The sequence below is a fragment of the Sarcophilus harrisii genome, chromosome 6 (assembly GCF_902635505.1).
Source record: "Sarcophilus harrisii chromosome 6, mSarHar1.11, whole genome shotgun sequence".
NCBI classification, from domain to species: Eukaryota; Metazoa; Chordata; class Mammalia; order Dasyuromorphia; family Dasyuridae; genus Sarcophilus; species Sarcophilus harrisii.
The window spans coordinates 170,062,041-170,079,199 of NC_045431.1; the positions used below are offsets into that span (position 1 = coordinate 170,062,041).

A 17,159-nucleotide genomic window follows, 5' to 3' on the forward strand; every position below is an offset into this window, starting at 1 on the left:
TCACTTTTATTTTTGATAACTCATAATTTGATTTTCTTTCCTTTTTAAAAATCTATTTTATTCCCCTCCTCCATAAAACCACCTTGTGGTTTTATTAGTGCAAGGGTTTTCTTACTTTCAGTTTTATTAATCTTTCCTATAATTTTTATAATTCTCAACTTAAGGTTTGAGGATTTTAAATTTGTTCTTTTTCTAGTTTTCTTAGTTGCATGTCCAACACATTGACTCATTTCTCTATTTTACTGATATAAGCAATTAGATATATAAATTTTCCCCTAAATAGCACTTTGCATCCAATAAATTTTTGTATTTTGCCTCATTGTTATTTTAATGAAATTATCAATAGTTTCTACGATTTGTTCCTTTGACCCACCTATTTTTAAGATGAAATTATTTTTAATCTTCCCATTGCCCATTATTAAATGTAATAAATTGGATTATGATCTGAAAAGAATACATTTGCTATTTCTGCTTTTCTGAATTTGGTTACAAAATTTTTGTGTAGGTGCCATACTGCTAAGATACATATATATATATATATACACACGTTCCTTTCTATTCCCATTCAATTTTCTCCAGAGATCTATCATCTAATTTTTCCAGAACTTTATTTACCTTATCTTTTTGGTTAGATTCATCTAGTTCTGAGAGGAAGTTGAGGTCTCTCCACCAGTATAATCTTTCTCCTATAACTCATTCAACTTCTTCAAAAATTTAGATATATTATTTAGTGCATATATGTTTATTAGTGATTTTCTATGGCTCCTTTCATAAAGATGGAGCTTCCTTCCTTATCTCTTTTAATTAGATCTATTTTTGCTTTTGTTCTAAGATGATTGCTACTCCTGCTTTCTTTGCTTTAGATTTAGCATAATAGATTCTTCTCCAGTCCCCTTACATTTGCCCTATTTGTATATGCTTCAAAGATATTTGTATTGTAGGATTCTGATTTTTTAATCCAGTCTGATATCCACTTCTGTTTTATGGGCGAGTTCATCCTATTCACATTTATAGTTATAACAATGCTATTTTCCTCCATGTCATTTTCCTTTTATCTTATGCCCACCCCTTTTTGCTTCCGATCAGTGCCTCCTCTGATAATTCTCCCTTTTACCAATTCCTCCTTCATTATCCCCATTCCTTTTTACTTTTATGCATCTAACTGAATGTGTATGTTATTCCATCTTTGAGCCAATTTTGACGAGAGTAACATTTAAGGTTTTTCCACTTCTCTATCTTCCATTCCATTATAATAGTTCATTCATGTTTATTTCATATGGAATAATTTAATCCTATTCAATTCTCCCTTCCATTTTAATCTTCTTTATCACCCTTATGCTTTTTTTTTTTTCTTTTGGAGGGGGTAGTGATGGGGAATTCCATCAGTTACCTGATACCCACACCCTGTGTATGTGTGTGTGTGTATATATATATATATATATATATATATATATATATATATATATTCCACCTAATTGCCCTTAAAGTCTTAGTTACAAATATTTTGCCATATAGAAATATAAAGATATTTAACCTTATTGAATCTCTTTCAATGTGTTTTCTCATTTTTTAAAAACCTTTTTATGTCTCCCTTGAGTCATATTTGGAGGTCAAATTTTTACTCAGCTCTGGCCTTTTAATATTTAAAAGTCCTTTATTTTATTAAATGCCCATTTCCCCCTGAAAGTTTATATTCAGTTTTGTTGGGTAGATGATTCTTAATTATAATTCTAACTCTTTTACCTTCCAATATATCATATCTTTAATGTGGAAGCTGTCAAATTCTGTGTAATCTGACTGTAGCTCTTCAACATATGTATTTTTCTTAATATATGTAAAGATAGTTTACAAGTCTTTGTGTTGCACTATTCCCAAAGGGCTATAAAATTCTGCATACCCCTTGATCCAGCAGTGTTTCTACTGGGGGTATCCCAAAGACAGAAAAGTACCTACATGTGCAAAATTTTTATAGCAGCCCTTTTCATAGTGGCAAGTAAATACCCATCAACTAGGGAAGGGCAGGATAAATTATGGTATACAAATGTAATGGAATATTATTGTTCCATAAGAAATGAGCAACAGGATTATTTCAGCAAAGCCTGGAAAGACTTACATGAGCTGATGCTAAGTGAAGTAAGCAGAACTAAGAGAACATCATATACAGTAAGACTATGTGATTATCAACTGTGAGAGACTTGGCTTTTTCCAGTAATGAGGTTATTCAAGGCAATTTCAATAGACTTGAGATAAGAGGGTATCATCTTCATCCAGAGAGAGAATAATGGAGATTGAATGTGGATCAAAGCATAACATTTTCACCTTTTTGTTCTTATTGGTTCGCCTGTTTTTTTTTTTTTCTTCCTAGAGATTTTTTCCCTTTTGACCTTTTTTTTTTTTTTTTAACATAGCATGACAAATATGGAAATACATTTAAAAGAATTGCATGTGTTTAATCTATATCAGATTGTTTGCTTCTTGGGGAGGAAGGAGAGTGGGAGAAAAAATTGGAACACAAAGTTTTGCAAAGATATTTGGAAAAATACTATATAAAGAAAAAAGATTTTCTACAATCATCTGCCCCCTCCTACTCCAAATATATCACACCAAGAAAACATGGAATTACATAGGCCAACTAGGTGACACAGTGGATAGAGCATGAAGCCTGGAATCAGGAAGACCCTGAATTCAAATTTGGCCTCAGGCACTTTTTAACTCTCTGATCCTGGGCAGATCACTTAACCTCGGATTCCCATCTATAAAATGGGAATAATAATAGCACCTATCAAATGAGATAATATTTTTAAAGGGCTTAACAGAATGCCTGGCACATAGAAGGTGAGATATATTCATTATAATCCAAAGTTTGAAAGTATATTCCTTGAAAGTACAATAGTCAACACTTTTATTTTTTTTTTTCAGATCATCAGTATGCATTATTGGACAATGTGTACTGTCCTTGAAATCAGGAAGACATTAGATGAGTGATTATGAGCAAGTGGGCTTCATCCATCAAAAATGCTAAACAGAAAATTTCTAGTAACTAAACTTTGGGGGAGTGTTCAGTGAAGCTATCATGGAGTTAGGAGAGGCTATTCAAAATTCTGCCCCAGGTCAGTTTTTGCTGGTTGACATCCATTCCATCTTCAAAGCGAAAGTAGATGTCACTCTTGTCGTGGTTAATAGAATATGCTAACAACATAACCACTGCAGTCAGTCTATGTGTCAGAGTCAAAGTAAAAAGCGAAAGTATGTCAGAAGGAATCGCACCTTCTTCACTGTTTCAAAAACTAAAGAGTTCAGCTACACAGGTAGATAGGTGTTCCCTATCCAACAGCAGAGACCAATGGGCACCTGAGATTAAGTTTTCATCAGGATCTCGGAAACAAGGCTGTACTCTTTGGGGCCTTCCCCTGTCTTGAATGGAAAGAGTTATGGAATTTTGAAGACTAAGACTCTCTGAGAATATCAAAGGTCTCATTGGAAAGGCTCCCACACAGAAAATTGTGTGGGCTTTCATTTTTCCACTCTGGAAGGGTGATTGTCTCAGCTAAGAGTGGCAGGATGAGCCCATGAACTCCTCACACAGCTATAACAAAGGTGTTGCTATGAGGATTAAGCAGTCCTTCCACTTCATGAAAGACAAATCTTGTGGTTTTAGACTTGGAAGATCCAAGATGAGCTTGTATTTTCTGCTAACCAAAAAAGTAGTCATGGAATCTGCCCTCTGATGCTGTTAGTCTCCATAAGTCCTTTTTCACTACCACCTTTACCCATATCTCAATCTGATGAGTTATGCTTCTTGGCAAGGGTTTATTATGGTGATTTTGTATTAATTATAAAATAATAGCTCACCTTGTATGGGACTTTACAAATTACTTTTCTTACAAGTAGATAGCACAAGTATTAGGAATCCCTCTCTCAATTCCCTTTAACAGATGAGGAAACTAAAAGATTTGGTTAAAGTCACTTAGCAAAAAAAGCAGAACCAAGACTTGAATATAGTTTTTCTGACTCTACGTCCTATGTTCTCTATACCAAATAGAGAGATGACGGACATACAGATGGATGGATGATAGATACAATATGCAGACCAAGAGATGACAGAGATAGGAAGGCAGATTGAGAGATAATAGAGGCAAACAGAGGGATGTTATTGATAGACAACTAAAAGGATAATAAAGATGATATAGATAGGCAGATAAGCAGACGTGCATATAGTGATGACAGAGATGGGCAGTTAGATAGATAGATAAAGAAAATAAAAAGGCTTAATAGCATTATCCATTAGGAAGCTGACACAAAGAGTAAAAGAATTAGACTTGGAATCAGGACCTGAATTTTTATCCTGCCTCAGATACTTTCTAGCTGTGTGATCCTGAACAAATCATTTAAACTAAATCAGCTTCAAATTCCTTATCTGTAAAATGGGAGTTTTAAATAGCACCTATTTCAGAGAGTTGTTGGAAAGATCAAATGATAGTTTTGCAAATTTCAAAGAGTTAGCTATTGTTGCCTCCCCTCAACCCTCTCTGGTCATGCAGCGCAGCCTCAAAGAAACATTTTCTTGTGTGCCATTTAAGCTATTGCTGTGGCTAAAATATCCTTTTATGAACATCTCATGGGAATACAATCTCTGACAGTACCCAACTTAATGAACTTTAGTGAGAAAGGGCCTTACATAATGTAAATGAAGTACCTTATAAAAAATATAAATGTGAATAGTAAGCATAGTCATGAATTCTGCAAGGAAAAAAAAAAGAAAAAAAACTGATCATACTATATGGATATGAGACCCTATCTCCTACAGAGCATTGACAGTGGGGAGAACTCCCCAGTGAAGACTTCCCCTCTATCAATGATGCTCCGTCTGAACCTTTTGTTCAACTTATAATCTTAAACATCCTAGAACAGAAAGGTCAAACACTCCTGTGTAGTTTGAACAAATTTAAAATATAACTACTAAATATATATTTTTAAATAAAGGAAAATTCAACAAAACCTAGAAAATATTGCATTTTAAATGTGTGCTATTGTTTTTCAGTTATATTCAAGTCTTTATATCTCTTTTGAGGTTTTATTGGCAGAAATATTGGAGTAGTTTGCCACTGCCTTCTCCAGCTCATTTTACAGACGAGCAAACCAAGACCAATGGGGTGGAATGGTTTGCCCAGGGTCACATAGCTAATAAGTGTCTGAGGCTACACCTGAACTCGGGTCTTTCTGACTTCAGGCTCAACGTTCTGTCCACTGCGCCACCTAGCGGCCCATGTGTGGATTAATAGTTTTTATTTGCATTTGACACTGCACCTAGAACATGACACACAGCTGGCATACATCAGATAACCTATGTCTACCTGGGAGCTGGACCAGACCCTCTCTGAGGCACCTTTCAGCTGTGAGCTTTCTTCGTTAAATGGAAGTTCTATGTATTTACAATGAGTGGAATTCAAGAACTTTAAAAGCATGATCTTCTAACTGAAGTTAACTTAGATACAATGCTTAGCTTAGTTTATAGATTGAAATCTCATGAGTTCCCTTGTAGGCATTAGCTCAGTCTTTGTGGAGAAAAAAGGCAAAACCACCTAACACAGGAAACCAATAGTCTTCCTGTTTAATCAACAAATCTAACATTCTATTTTGTTTATCTGTTTATATTTCTCCCCCTGCACATGTCCACTGAAAGGTGCCGCTCGACATGGTTTTATGACAAAGAGAAAATTTTCATGAGCAACCTCTGTAACCCCTTTAATGAAAGGGGAGGAAAAATTGGTTCATGCAGAAACCTTCAAATGCAGTTTAGTAGCCCACTTAGTGTGGGCTAGAGTAAGCAAGAGGGATTTCACCGGCATCCATTCAGTCAGTGCTTACGAGGGTTGAAAGAAATTCCAAAGAGTCATCAGAGGAGGAAAATGAAAGGTAATGATTCTTGCCCCACAGGTAAAAGCCTTTGAAAATGTGTAATATGTAAAATTCTCTAACACCCCCAGGATACTTTTTCCAGAATTAACAATATAAATTGTCCCCCAGTGTCTGGAGCTTCCATTCAACTATCTAATCACTACGCAGAGTAACCAGAAGTTACTGAGCTCCAGGCACGATGAACAAGGTCCTACTCTTGTCCTGTCTTGCACTAACTGTTCTCTTTGCCAGTGGGGCACCAACATTGCCTCCTCCCACCACTTTGCTGCAGTACTTAATACCTGACTTAATAGAAGTCCAAAAGAAACTCAATGTAAGTATCTTGCTATTTTTTAAAACCTAAAAATATTGTACTGATTTCATTCTCATGGGATTCATATTAATGACATTTTTTACTTTCTTAGGATGTATCAGAAAGGATGAAGAGATATGAACTCTACATCCCAAGTAATGTAAGTAGCATTTTTTTCTACTAAATTTTGGAAAGTTTCAAATTTAAGATCATTAGGAAGCAGAGTTTTTTTTAAAAGCTACTATCTGATGACTTTAGTATCCAATTAAGTTAGCTCTAGGGAAATTTTTTTTTTTTTTAATTATTCTGTATTTTCTAAGGACCAAATAATCAGATTAGGGTTATATGTAGGTGGGTAGATAGATATACCTTCCCCCTCCCCACATAAAAAGAAAATGAGAATGTTGAACATCTACTTTTCTTTTGAAGTAGTGTTTTGTTTTCTAATAGGTAACTATATAGAGATTATCTAATGCTTAAAAATGTGTTTTCAAAATTGGAAATCAACATTGATTATACACATTTTTTGACCCATGAGTCAAATGAGATCACATATTAAGTGTGTGTTGGATATGAATCAGTTGTCATCAATATTACTCAAGAGTTAGCTAGGTATAGTCACCCCACCCCCCCAGGAGTCAGGAACATAGAGTCAAATCAGCCTTTGATACAACAGCTTGTGTAATTCTGGTCTAACCATAAGTTAGAGAAAACTGTTGATCTGCCTTAGCAGAGGGGTTTTCTTCAGTCCGGTGTTACCCACACCAATGAAATGACAGATTTTTGTGCATATGCATAGATGATCATTATATACAGATGGCAAACTTCACAATGAACTTAAAAAACCCAGCTAGATTCTCATTCTGTATGGGAACAGCAAATGTTCTTGGGAATAGGATAGCAGCTGGGTCTGTGATCTCTTTAAGATAAAAACCTTCCAGGTGAAGATGTGCTCTCTGTTGATTTGGGGAGGCCCCTCTTCTAGCTTCCCAAAGTAAGGAGTGTTTAAATGACTCCGCCAATGCCACACACCTGCCTGTGGTAGAGGTGAGATACAGTCACAAACCAAACCAAAATCTTTCATTAAAGAAGGAGGTGGTATTTTGTAAGCAAATAGTGGGAAGCAGATTTGTTAAGGAGTTATTCTTTAAGATGCCACATGATTTCTAAGTCTGAAAGTTTTATTATGTTGGGCTCTGCTTTACTTGGTTGGCAGTAGTCCAGTCTCATCTTACAACTGGAAGGCATTTTTTAAACCTGGAAACAGGGCTTACCCCAGGATGATCCCAAGTCCAGGAACACTGTCTTGTCCTTTGCAGCACAACACAAAATTTTACACACACACACACACACACACAAATTTCATTTGATTCTCACTAATTGTAAGGAGAGTGTTGTTCTTCTCTGTGGATGATAAGGAGGCTTAGGAGAGATTAAGGGACCTAACCAGAGTCATATAACTGGAAAGAATCAGAGATAGGGTTTGAACATGGCAAAGTCCTCCAGTCTCCAAGGCATGTCCTCAAGTCACTAGGTCACCTAGCTACCTCAGATGGTTTTTGAGTCTGACTTTGAATAAAGCTAAATAGCAAAGTCAGAGATGAGGAAGGAAATGTGTTCTAGGCATGAAGATCATCTCTGTTAAGGCACAGATATAGGAAAAGGGGAAAAAGTCAAGTTCAGGGAACTGTTAATGGTCCCGTTTGACTTGAAGATAGGCTGTATAAATTGGTGTAACATGGCCTAAGTCTAAAAAGATCAAGTGTAATCAATTATAGGCTTAGAAAGCTCATCTGAGAAGATTTTAGAAAGGCTTCGAACCATTTCAGTTAAAAGTGAAGTCATTTTTACTATCTAAAACAGAGCACTGGATTATCAGGAGGACCTGGATTCAAATTCTACCTCTTATCCCAATTAGCAGTGAGACCCTGAGAAGGTCAATCTACAGTAGTATCTACATTACTAGAATTAGTAATACTACTTTCTAGTCTCCTTTTTCATGCTAATTATATCTAGTACCTCTATCTAATCAGTCACTAAAGCTCTCTAAATTAATCTCATTTAAAAGTTTGTGTTTACATAATGCTTTAAGGTTTGCAAAACATTTTAATTTTTAACCTAGCAACAACCGAGAGGCAAAGGCTAGTGTTATCCTGGTTTTACCAGGAAACTGAGGCAGACATAGGGTAACTTGTTTATAGCCACACAATACATGTTTGAGACTGAATTTTAATTCATGTTTTTCTGACTCCAAATTGAACATTCTATCTATCCATTGTGCCACCTAAAAGCATCTAATGTGTGAAGGTGCTTTGTAAACTACCCCACACTATGTAAATATAAAGTTATTAGTGTTAATAGCAAGTTGAAATATATTAAAGAAAGTAAGTTTTTTCAGAATCTTTCACATAAGGAGCATTTTGAGGATGTAGCTGGAGAAAATAAAAACAAATATTTAACACATGACCACAATTATATATAAAAGCACAAACAAAACTTAAGCTAATTCCTATACTAAATATATAATCAATAGTCAGCACTTGGATGGGAGAAAACCTACCCTAACCTGTTCCTCTACAGAGTAGATAAAGATAATTCCCTAGACCTCAGCTTTTCTATCCCTGGATTTATATAATCTCAACCTATGACATACAAGTTTAAAAAAAAGAAAAAGATTATGTGAAAAATGACTTACTCTTTTGACTACAGGCCAGTAGCATCGCAGACCTGCAGTGTTTCACTAAAGAACTGAACCCTGTGGCTGAAGCATTGAAATATGAATCAAGAGAAGCTCCAGATATTCAGGATCATATCAGTAACATTAATTTGACTGTTAATAACCTAATGGTAAGGATATTATAATTTTTTTGTTTCTTGGCAACAATATAAAAGATACTATATCCTAAAGGACAACAAGATTAAACAATAGTCTAGGTACAGCTGGGATATAGGATTAAGAGGTATTCACACTTTTGGTGTTTAGGGACATACCACCTATGCATTTGACTATCATCTTCATGTTTAAAATTAACCAAGTTACTTTTTTAAATGAGAAATCTTGAAAAAGACATATTTGAGGCATTCAGATTTTGGTTGATGGATATGCAGTAAAGTATAAAAATGTAGGATTCCTTCCTACATGTTATACTGGGGAAATAATATGTTGAAACTGACCAACTTTTACGCTGATAGTAACACCACCCTAAGAATTAAGAATACAGTCCATTTTCAATTTCTGTTATAAGGAAAGTCAAGGATAATTTTTGTTTATTGTTCAGTCGTTTCAATTGTGTCTGACTCTTTGAGACCATATTTGGGATTTTTTGGCAAAAATATTGGGGAGGTTTGCCATTTCTTTCTCCAGCTTATTTTACAGATAAGGAAAAAGAGACAAGTGATTTGCCCAGAGTCACAGAGCTAGTTAAGTATATGAGAATGGATTTGAACTCAAGAAGATGAGTTTTCCTAACTTTAGGCCCAGCACCCTATTCACTGTACCATATACTTGCCCCAAGTCAGAGTAACTACCAGTTCAAAAATGAGAATTTAGGGAAAATAGACAAATTTAATTTTACTCAATAGTTTAAACCTTTTCCACTTCAAACTATCAGGCAGTTATGGATTTTCTTTCCCACTCTGCAAAAAGGCACAGAGGTTACCTAAAAAAAGGCAGTTCAGCATGCATTTTAGGTTGGAGATTAGGTAAACTGGAGAGCATCTAGAATAAGATAGTAGAGGACTCAAGGATATGACATAGGAGGATCAATTAGCAGGGGTCCTCAAACTACGGCTCACGGGTCAGATGCGGCAGCTGCAGGGCAGATAGTTGAGGACGATTATCCCCCTCACCCAGGGCTATGAAGTTTCTTTATTTAAAGGCCCACAAAACAAAGTTTTTATTTTTACTATAATCTGGCCCTCCAATAGTCTGAGGGACAGTGGATTGGCCCCCTATTTAAAAAGTTTGAGGACCTCTGAGTTAAAGGATATAGGGATGTTTAGCCAGTTGAAGAAAAGAAAAGTACATGAAGAACTCTTACATGAAAGAGGGTTTGCACAGGCTCTCTTTGACTGCTTAAAAAAACAAAAACCAAAAAAACCCTAAAAACAACAATGTCAATTTAAAAAAACCTCCTAACAGTCAGAATTTTCAAAAAGCAGAATAGCTGCCTTGGAAGGAAGTAGTTTCTTGTCTTTCAAGCAGAGACTAGACAACCACTTTTGCAAATAGGTCCCGATATTCTTATTGAACTATGAGTTGGACTTGATGTCCTCTGAGGTTCCCTCCAACTCTGAGATGCTATGACTTGTAGACTATAACCTAAAAGTCTCAAAGAGCTTAATCTTTTAAGTCCCCTTCCCTTATTTTGCCAAGTGATCAATTCCCAGCACGTTCATTGTGCCTCTCTCAAAAAAAAAAAAAAAATATCAGTATATACAATTTCATTAAAATAGAAACTAAGTCCAGATGTCCCAAAATGTAAAACCCAAATTGTTCACAACTATGGTTACTTTCCTCTTAATTTAAGTGATCAAAAATCATTATGACTACCTTGGTTCTCAAAGATATGCCACTAATTTTTGCTAGATGTGCCTCTGAATGAGATGTTCCATTATTGCAAATAGAAGAAAAATTGTTCAAAGTTTTATGGAATATCCACTTTACTTATTCAGCACATGTAGTTAAGTATAATATTTATAAAACTTGCCAATCTCACATATACACCAAGCTTGACACATCAGACTGTCTTAAGACTCAACAAAAATAGCTGTTCTTACTGAAGGGAAACATGCACACATGTGAGAGCGAGACAGACATACAAACGGGGAGGGGGAAGGAGAGATTACTCACAACAAAGAATACTGGGAGATGCATGGGAGCAAAAAAAAAAAAAAAACAAAAAAAAACTTGAGAACCTTAAATACAGAATCTTTTTCTTTTTACTCAAAACCAATCTAAAAGAGACACTAAATTCTCTTTCAAAAATTTTGATTGACATCAAAACAAACAAACAAAAAACTCCCACCAGCACCCACCAGTTTTTTCTTTAATTCAGCTACAGCTAGGTGGCACAGTGAATAGAGCTCTGGACCCAGAAGTAGGAAGACATGTCCTTGAATGCAAATCAAACCTCAGTCACTTACCAGATATGTGACCTGGGCAAGTCACTTAAGTCTGTTTGCCTCAATTTCCTCATCCATAAAATGAGTTGAATAAAGAAATGGCAAACCATTCTAGTATCTTTCTTTAAAAAAACTCCGAATGGGATCACGAAGAGTTGGACACAATTGAAAATGACTGTACAAAAAATAAAGTTAAGATTGGTGATAGTATATCATCATCAACCTAACAATAATAATAGATAATATTTATAGGTGCTTGAGAGTTTGAATAAAAAAATAAAAAGGTTTGTGTCTCTTTAAAAAGCTAATTGTCCCAAGACATTTGGGACACTGCATTTTTTTTCTCATTTTATCTTCAGACAACTCTGGAGGGCAGGTTGTAGTATTAATTCCATTTCACATATTAGAGTAATGAGGAAGACAGAAGTTAAATGTCTTGTCCAGGATCACATAACTATTAAGTGTCTGAGATGGTATTTGAACTCAGGTATCCTTGACTCCAGAGCCAATGCTCTATCCACTGCATAATCAAGGGGATCCTTTATTATGTTACTTTTGATTCCTTTTATGTAAGGTAGAGCCACTAGTTTAATAACTGGCTTTAATTACAGGGGTAAAAACCCTATATACTCAAATGTAGATCAAGGCAGTTTTCTTCTCATCCTGGCAGCCAGTTCTATTCTTTGAATAAAGTCTTTCTTTTTAGCAAAGCAGACAATACAAGATCACTGGACTGCAGGTCTTCCAGTGGTCAAGAATTCTAAGAATCAGAAACTTGTATCAGTCCAGTGGGTGAAGAACTACTGATCAAGAAGCATTTAGCTCTGTTCTTGTCTCTAAATCCAGCCTAAATCAGAAGGTTAGGCTTTTGCTCAGAGGTCTACCACTATAACTTCAGGGAAACTGGTAGAGTAAGAATGAACATGGTTCACCTAAATGATTCAGCAAGATGTGAATAGCTACAACTAGGGTGTGTGTGTGTTTGTGTGTGTGTTAAAAGACTATTTTTATATTTAATGTAATTCAGGAAGAGGGAGAAAAGATGACATTATACTTCCAAGACAATAAACCAAAGCAAAATCTTAGATTTGTGCCATTACCAAATACTAATAGTATCAATAAATAGCAATACATTATTCTAATATTCAAAATGTTTGCTATTAGTGAACAATCTCTATCATGTCGATTGGCCTGGTGTGGGTCTGTCTGTGCATCTGTTATCCACTGTAGTTTGGATAGACTCGTCAACAGGTCAAATACAGGGTGATGAATTTTGGGGGTAGTTTTAAATTCTCAAAACTATAGTGTGTTGTAAGGAGGTCATGTCCACACTACAAAAATTAAAGAAACTTAATGTCCTAAAGAATCCTCTGTGTTTGAAAAGGATAGTTCTAGATTGGCTAGGGTCTGCTCTTCTTAACAAGGAGTCCATTTAAAAGTCATTTGTGAGGAATAACATGGCATTTCCTTGTCTTTTGTTTTTATTGTAGGGATCTGAAATACAGTGTCACTATGCTGCCAAGATTAAGATCGCAGGATTTTTTCAAGAATTCATTACTTTCTGCCAAAGACTCATCCAATTAACTCGATGATTACTAACTAATTGTCTGGGTGGAATTATTTATTTAAATATTTAAATTTTATAATTTATTGCTGAATGTGTGGTTTACTATGATTTATAACTATTGGTCTTAGTCTTCAGATACTGAACATAATAGATCTTTATGATCCTAACAGTAAGCCCTAGGGGCTTTAAAACTACTTTAAGTTATCATCTCAAAGATTATTTATTAAATTATAACTTGTTAAATGTAATGTCTGTATAGGTTAATAGTTATTTAATAAATCTGATGATGGATAACAAGAAGCTTGATTATTTTGTGTATTTGGGTATGACTGAAAATGACTAAATAATGATATTATTAGTTTTATACTTTTAAGCCTACTCATCTATATCATAACCACTACAACTCCTCAAACTCCTGCAGGCCACTTCCCTTGCACTAGCCAATCTCTTCTCTTTTCCCCATCCTGACTCCTTAGTGAACCAATTCAACTCCACACTAGCCTCTCCTCTTCAATCCCCAGCCTTCTATATCATTTCTATCCCTCTTATATATAAGCCTTGGATCACTCCCATCTTTCATCACTTTTGCACCTACACATATACTGCTAAATGAAAAGTGGAGAAAAAATCTAAAAACCATTCCAAATGGATCCACAAATCTGCGTTATTTTCAACTAAGCCCTCCCTGCTGCTAGGCAATGCTACTATACTCCCCTTTTATTAGCTTACTCACCTACTTTCCACAAAGGCTATTCTGAATTTTTTTAGTCATATACTACTGCAACATTCTCCTCCTTTACCAGTTTCATTTGGTAAAGTAGTTGTGCTCATTATCAAGGCTCCATTACTCCATTCTTTCTACTCCAATATACTGCCCTCTCTAGATCATCCTTATGAGAGATTTTCTATCTCTGCTCTATTGGCTACTTCTATGATGTTTTAAAAAATATGACTGTCTCCCCTATTCTGGGGAAAAAAAAACCCTCACTTGATCCTTCCATCTTTTATCATTATCTCTTCCACGCTTTGCAGCTAAAGTCCTGGAAAAAACTATCTACAATAGGTACCTTCACTCTCTCTTCTAGGTGTTTTCTCAATCCTCAGCTCTTCTGGCTTCACATTACACCAAACTTGTTCTCTCCAAAGTTACCAGCAATCTCTCAAAAGCCAAACCTTTCCCAGTCCTCAGTCTCCTTGGTCTTTCTGAAGCCTCTGATGCTGTGAACACTTTCCATCTCGATTGTCCCTCCTAGTTCTACTCTTGGCTATCTGATCATTCCTCTTCTTTTCTTTACTGTATTCAGACCATGGTCTCAAATTTGCAGGCCTTCTTCTCCCATCTATACTGCTATACTATCTTTTCCCCTAAGCCCTACCCACACCTCTTACCTTCCCTACTAGTATAAAGGACAATAGCAATCTCAAAGTCTCCGGCCAAGTCATCTTAAATTCCTCCCTCTCACTCACTCCCCATATCCAAGTTGTTGCCAAAGTCTGTGGAGTTCAAGAAGAGCCCTCCTCTTCTCTGACACTGCTCCCATCTTGGGGCAGGTCCTTATCACCCCATACCTGGGCGCTGTGTTCAACCATAAGGGGATATGCTTCCTACAAATCAGAACACTGCAAGTAGCAGTAAGTTGTACCTCTTCCGTTACTTAGGGAACTTTTGCTGTTTGATGGCCAGAAGTAAGGCAGAGTCAAATCTGCGAAGTCCTATTTATAAACTAGAAATATACTTGCATAGATCAGTTCAGTTGTCCTTTGCAGGAACAGTGCTCAACTAAACATATTCTCTTAAAATCATGGTATAAATGTGGCACAGTAAAATTTTATTTGAGCAATGGATAGTAAGACTTACTATATACAGTTTAGTTTTCCTAAAGAGTTTTTCATGCAAGGAACTTGCATGAAGTCCATAAAACTTGGGAAAGGTAGAGGGGTTGTTTAAAAGATAAAAGACTCTGCTACAAAAACAAAAGGTGACAATCAGATTTATTTGGCTTTTTCTTTGTTTTTAGAGTATCTGATAATCTAAAAATATCATTTTATTGCCTGACTGGGTTCAGAAATGTATCCATAAGTTTAACATGGTGGTCACCCAGAATTCACAGCTGAATTTGACAAAGCAGTTTCTCCTACATAATCACAGACAAATCTGTAAAGTACTTTCATCTCCGTTATGTCATTTCACATTTGTGCCCCATATTTGAGGCAAAATATATTTGGCAGAGTATTTTTATCCATGGTCTTGAATTAAAAGCATATAAGGCTTATTTGTTGAAGACATAAAACTATTCTGCCAGAAAACACAGGATAAAATGGTATAATGTGTTATAAAGGTTAATTGAGCTCAGAAAACAGCCCATGCTGATCTATACTGTAAATCTAAGCTTAGCAATAAATGAAAAAAAGATGAATGTTCAATAATGAAGAGGCATTTGAAGCATTCTTGAAAAGAAAACCAGACCTGAGGATATTATTTACTTCTTCTATACTCCAGATAACAGGAATGCAGGGAGGAGAAGAGCAGGAAGGAAAATGTAGAGAATAAATCCAACAGCCAAGGACAGCAAGAGCAAAAGCAGAGGGACTAGTTAAGACCAAATTTTTCTTTCTAAATATAAAGAGGTTAGAGGTGGGGCAGATAACAGTGAAAAGGAAGATCTGGCATTATAAAGAGAATCTACCAACACCTGCCTATAGGTGAATCAGTGTTTTGGGGGGTTGGGGGGTGAAGGGGGAATTACATTACAAAATGGGAGGGTATATGAAAAGGGCAAGATATATAGAGGGAATAAGGAAAATATGTGGGATACCCAGGTCAAATCAAGATCTAATACTGAAGGAACTCATAGTCTCAAGAACTTGCAAGAGAATGGGTGGGTGGGGAGAGAATTGAAAAGGGAAAGGGGAAAGGAGGAAAGCAAGTCTTTGGTGAAAGGAGGTTCCAATATGAATGTTTCTATAGGTAAAGAGATAGGGTGTCTGAAGAAAAATAGGGGACTTATACTGGATGGTCTAGGGAACTTGGTGCTTGAAAAAACCTCTTTCTACCTCATGAAGTGAAGAATTAGAACTGTTGGGGGCAACTGGCACCTGAGAGAATGAGAGAGCACAAGCCTAGGGAGGTGATTTTGCAGAAAATGGGGGAAAAAAGCTAATCATGGAGAAGATATAGATCAGTGGTGGACTATATCATCAGAGATTAGGGTGGGGAAGAGGTCTTACTAAAAAATACTAATGAGCATCATTTGGGGAGGCACAAGGAAAAGGGAAATTCATGGGGAAAGATCTACAAGGCAGTAATGGAAACTCCCTAGAGAGGAGAGTCCAGATTAGAGACCCTGGAAATTTTGATTCCATGAGGAATATAGTTAATAGAGAAAGACTGGATAATTACAACGGACCTGAATCAGAGAAGAGCGTCTAGAATTGACTGAAAAAAGATGAATATTGGAGTAAGAGAAAATTTAAGCGAAATTTAAAAACTACTGAACAGAAATAATTGAAAAGAGGGAATTTACTGACAGAAGAAAAAAAAGGGAGGGGGGAATAGAACTGAGAATAAGAATAAGCAGATAAAAGCAGAAAAGAAAAAGGAACTAATAACAGAAACTCCAAAGGGAAAGGGGCAACAAATTTGAGAGAGGTTGGGAAGAAAGGCAGTGGGAATAGAAACATCTTTAAAAAAAGATTAAGCCAAAGTAACTGAAGGAATATAATACTCTATGTAGCAGAAGAGGCAGAAAAATCGTAACGTGAAAAAAAAATCCCAATATTAGAGACAGAGAAAAGTATAAACCTAATTCTCATAAACGAATTAAACAATCCAACAAAATGAAAAAGTTACAGAATGCATAAGAAAGCAAAACCCTATAATCAATTCCTTACAAGAAACACATTTTAAAAACAAATACAAAAAATAAATAAAAATAAATACAATAAAAAAGTGAAGGGCTGGAAAAAAATGTACCAAAAAAGTAGGAATTACAATCATTCTATCTGACAAAGCAAAAAAAAAAAAAATTCAAAAAAGTAAAAAACAAGGAAACTGCATCATCTTAAAAGGAATACCACATAATAAATCAGTATGACTAATAAACTTATATGCCACAAATGCCTTTTCATCCAAATGCATAAAGGAAACACTATCTAAGCTACAAAAACAGTTAACAGAGACTTCAAAATCTCTTTCTTAGTTTTATATAAGTCTAAAAGAAAAAACAAAAGGAAAAACATGAAATTGAACCAATTGCT

At 35.6% G+C, this 17,159-nt stretch overlaps 1 protein-coding gene across 1 annotated transcript; it reads left to right on the forward strand.

The window, feature by feature from the left end:
• The first annotated feature begins 6,097 nt into the window (after positions 1-6,097).
• Positions 6,098-12,927, forward strand: LOC100935068 (uncharacterized). The gene is given in 4 exon segments (NM_001308990.1): positions 6,098-6,232; positions 6,324-6,371; positions 8,921-9,058; positions 12,826-12,927. Coding segments are annotated over 4 exon segments (423 nt in total).
• The last annotated feature ends 4,232 nt before the right edge of the window (positions 12,928-17,159 follow it).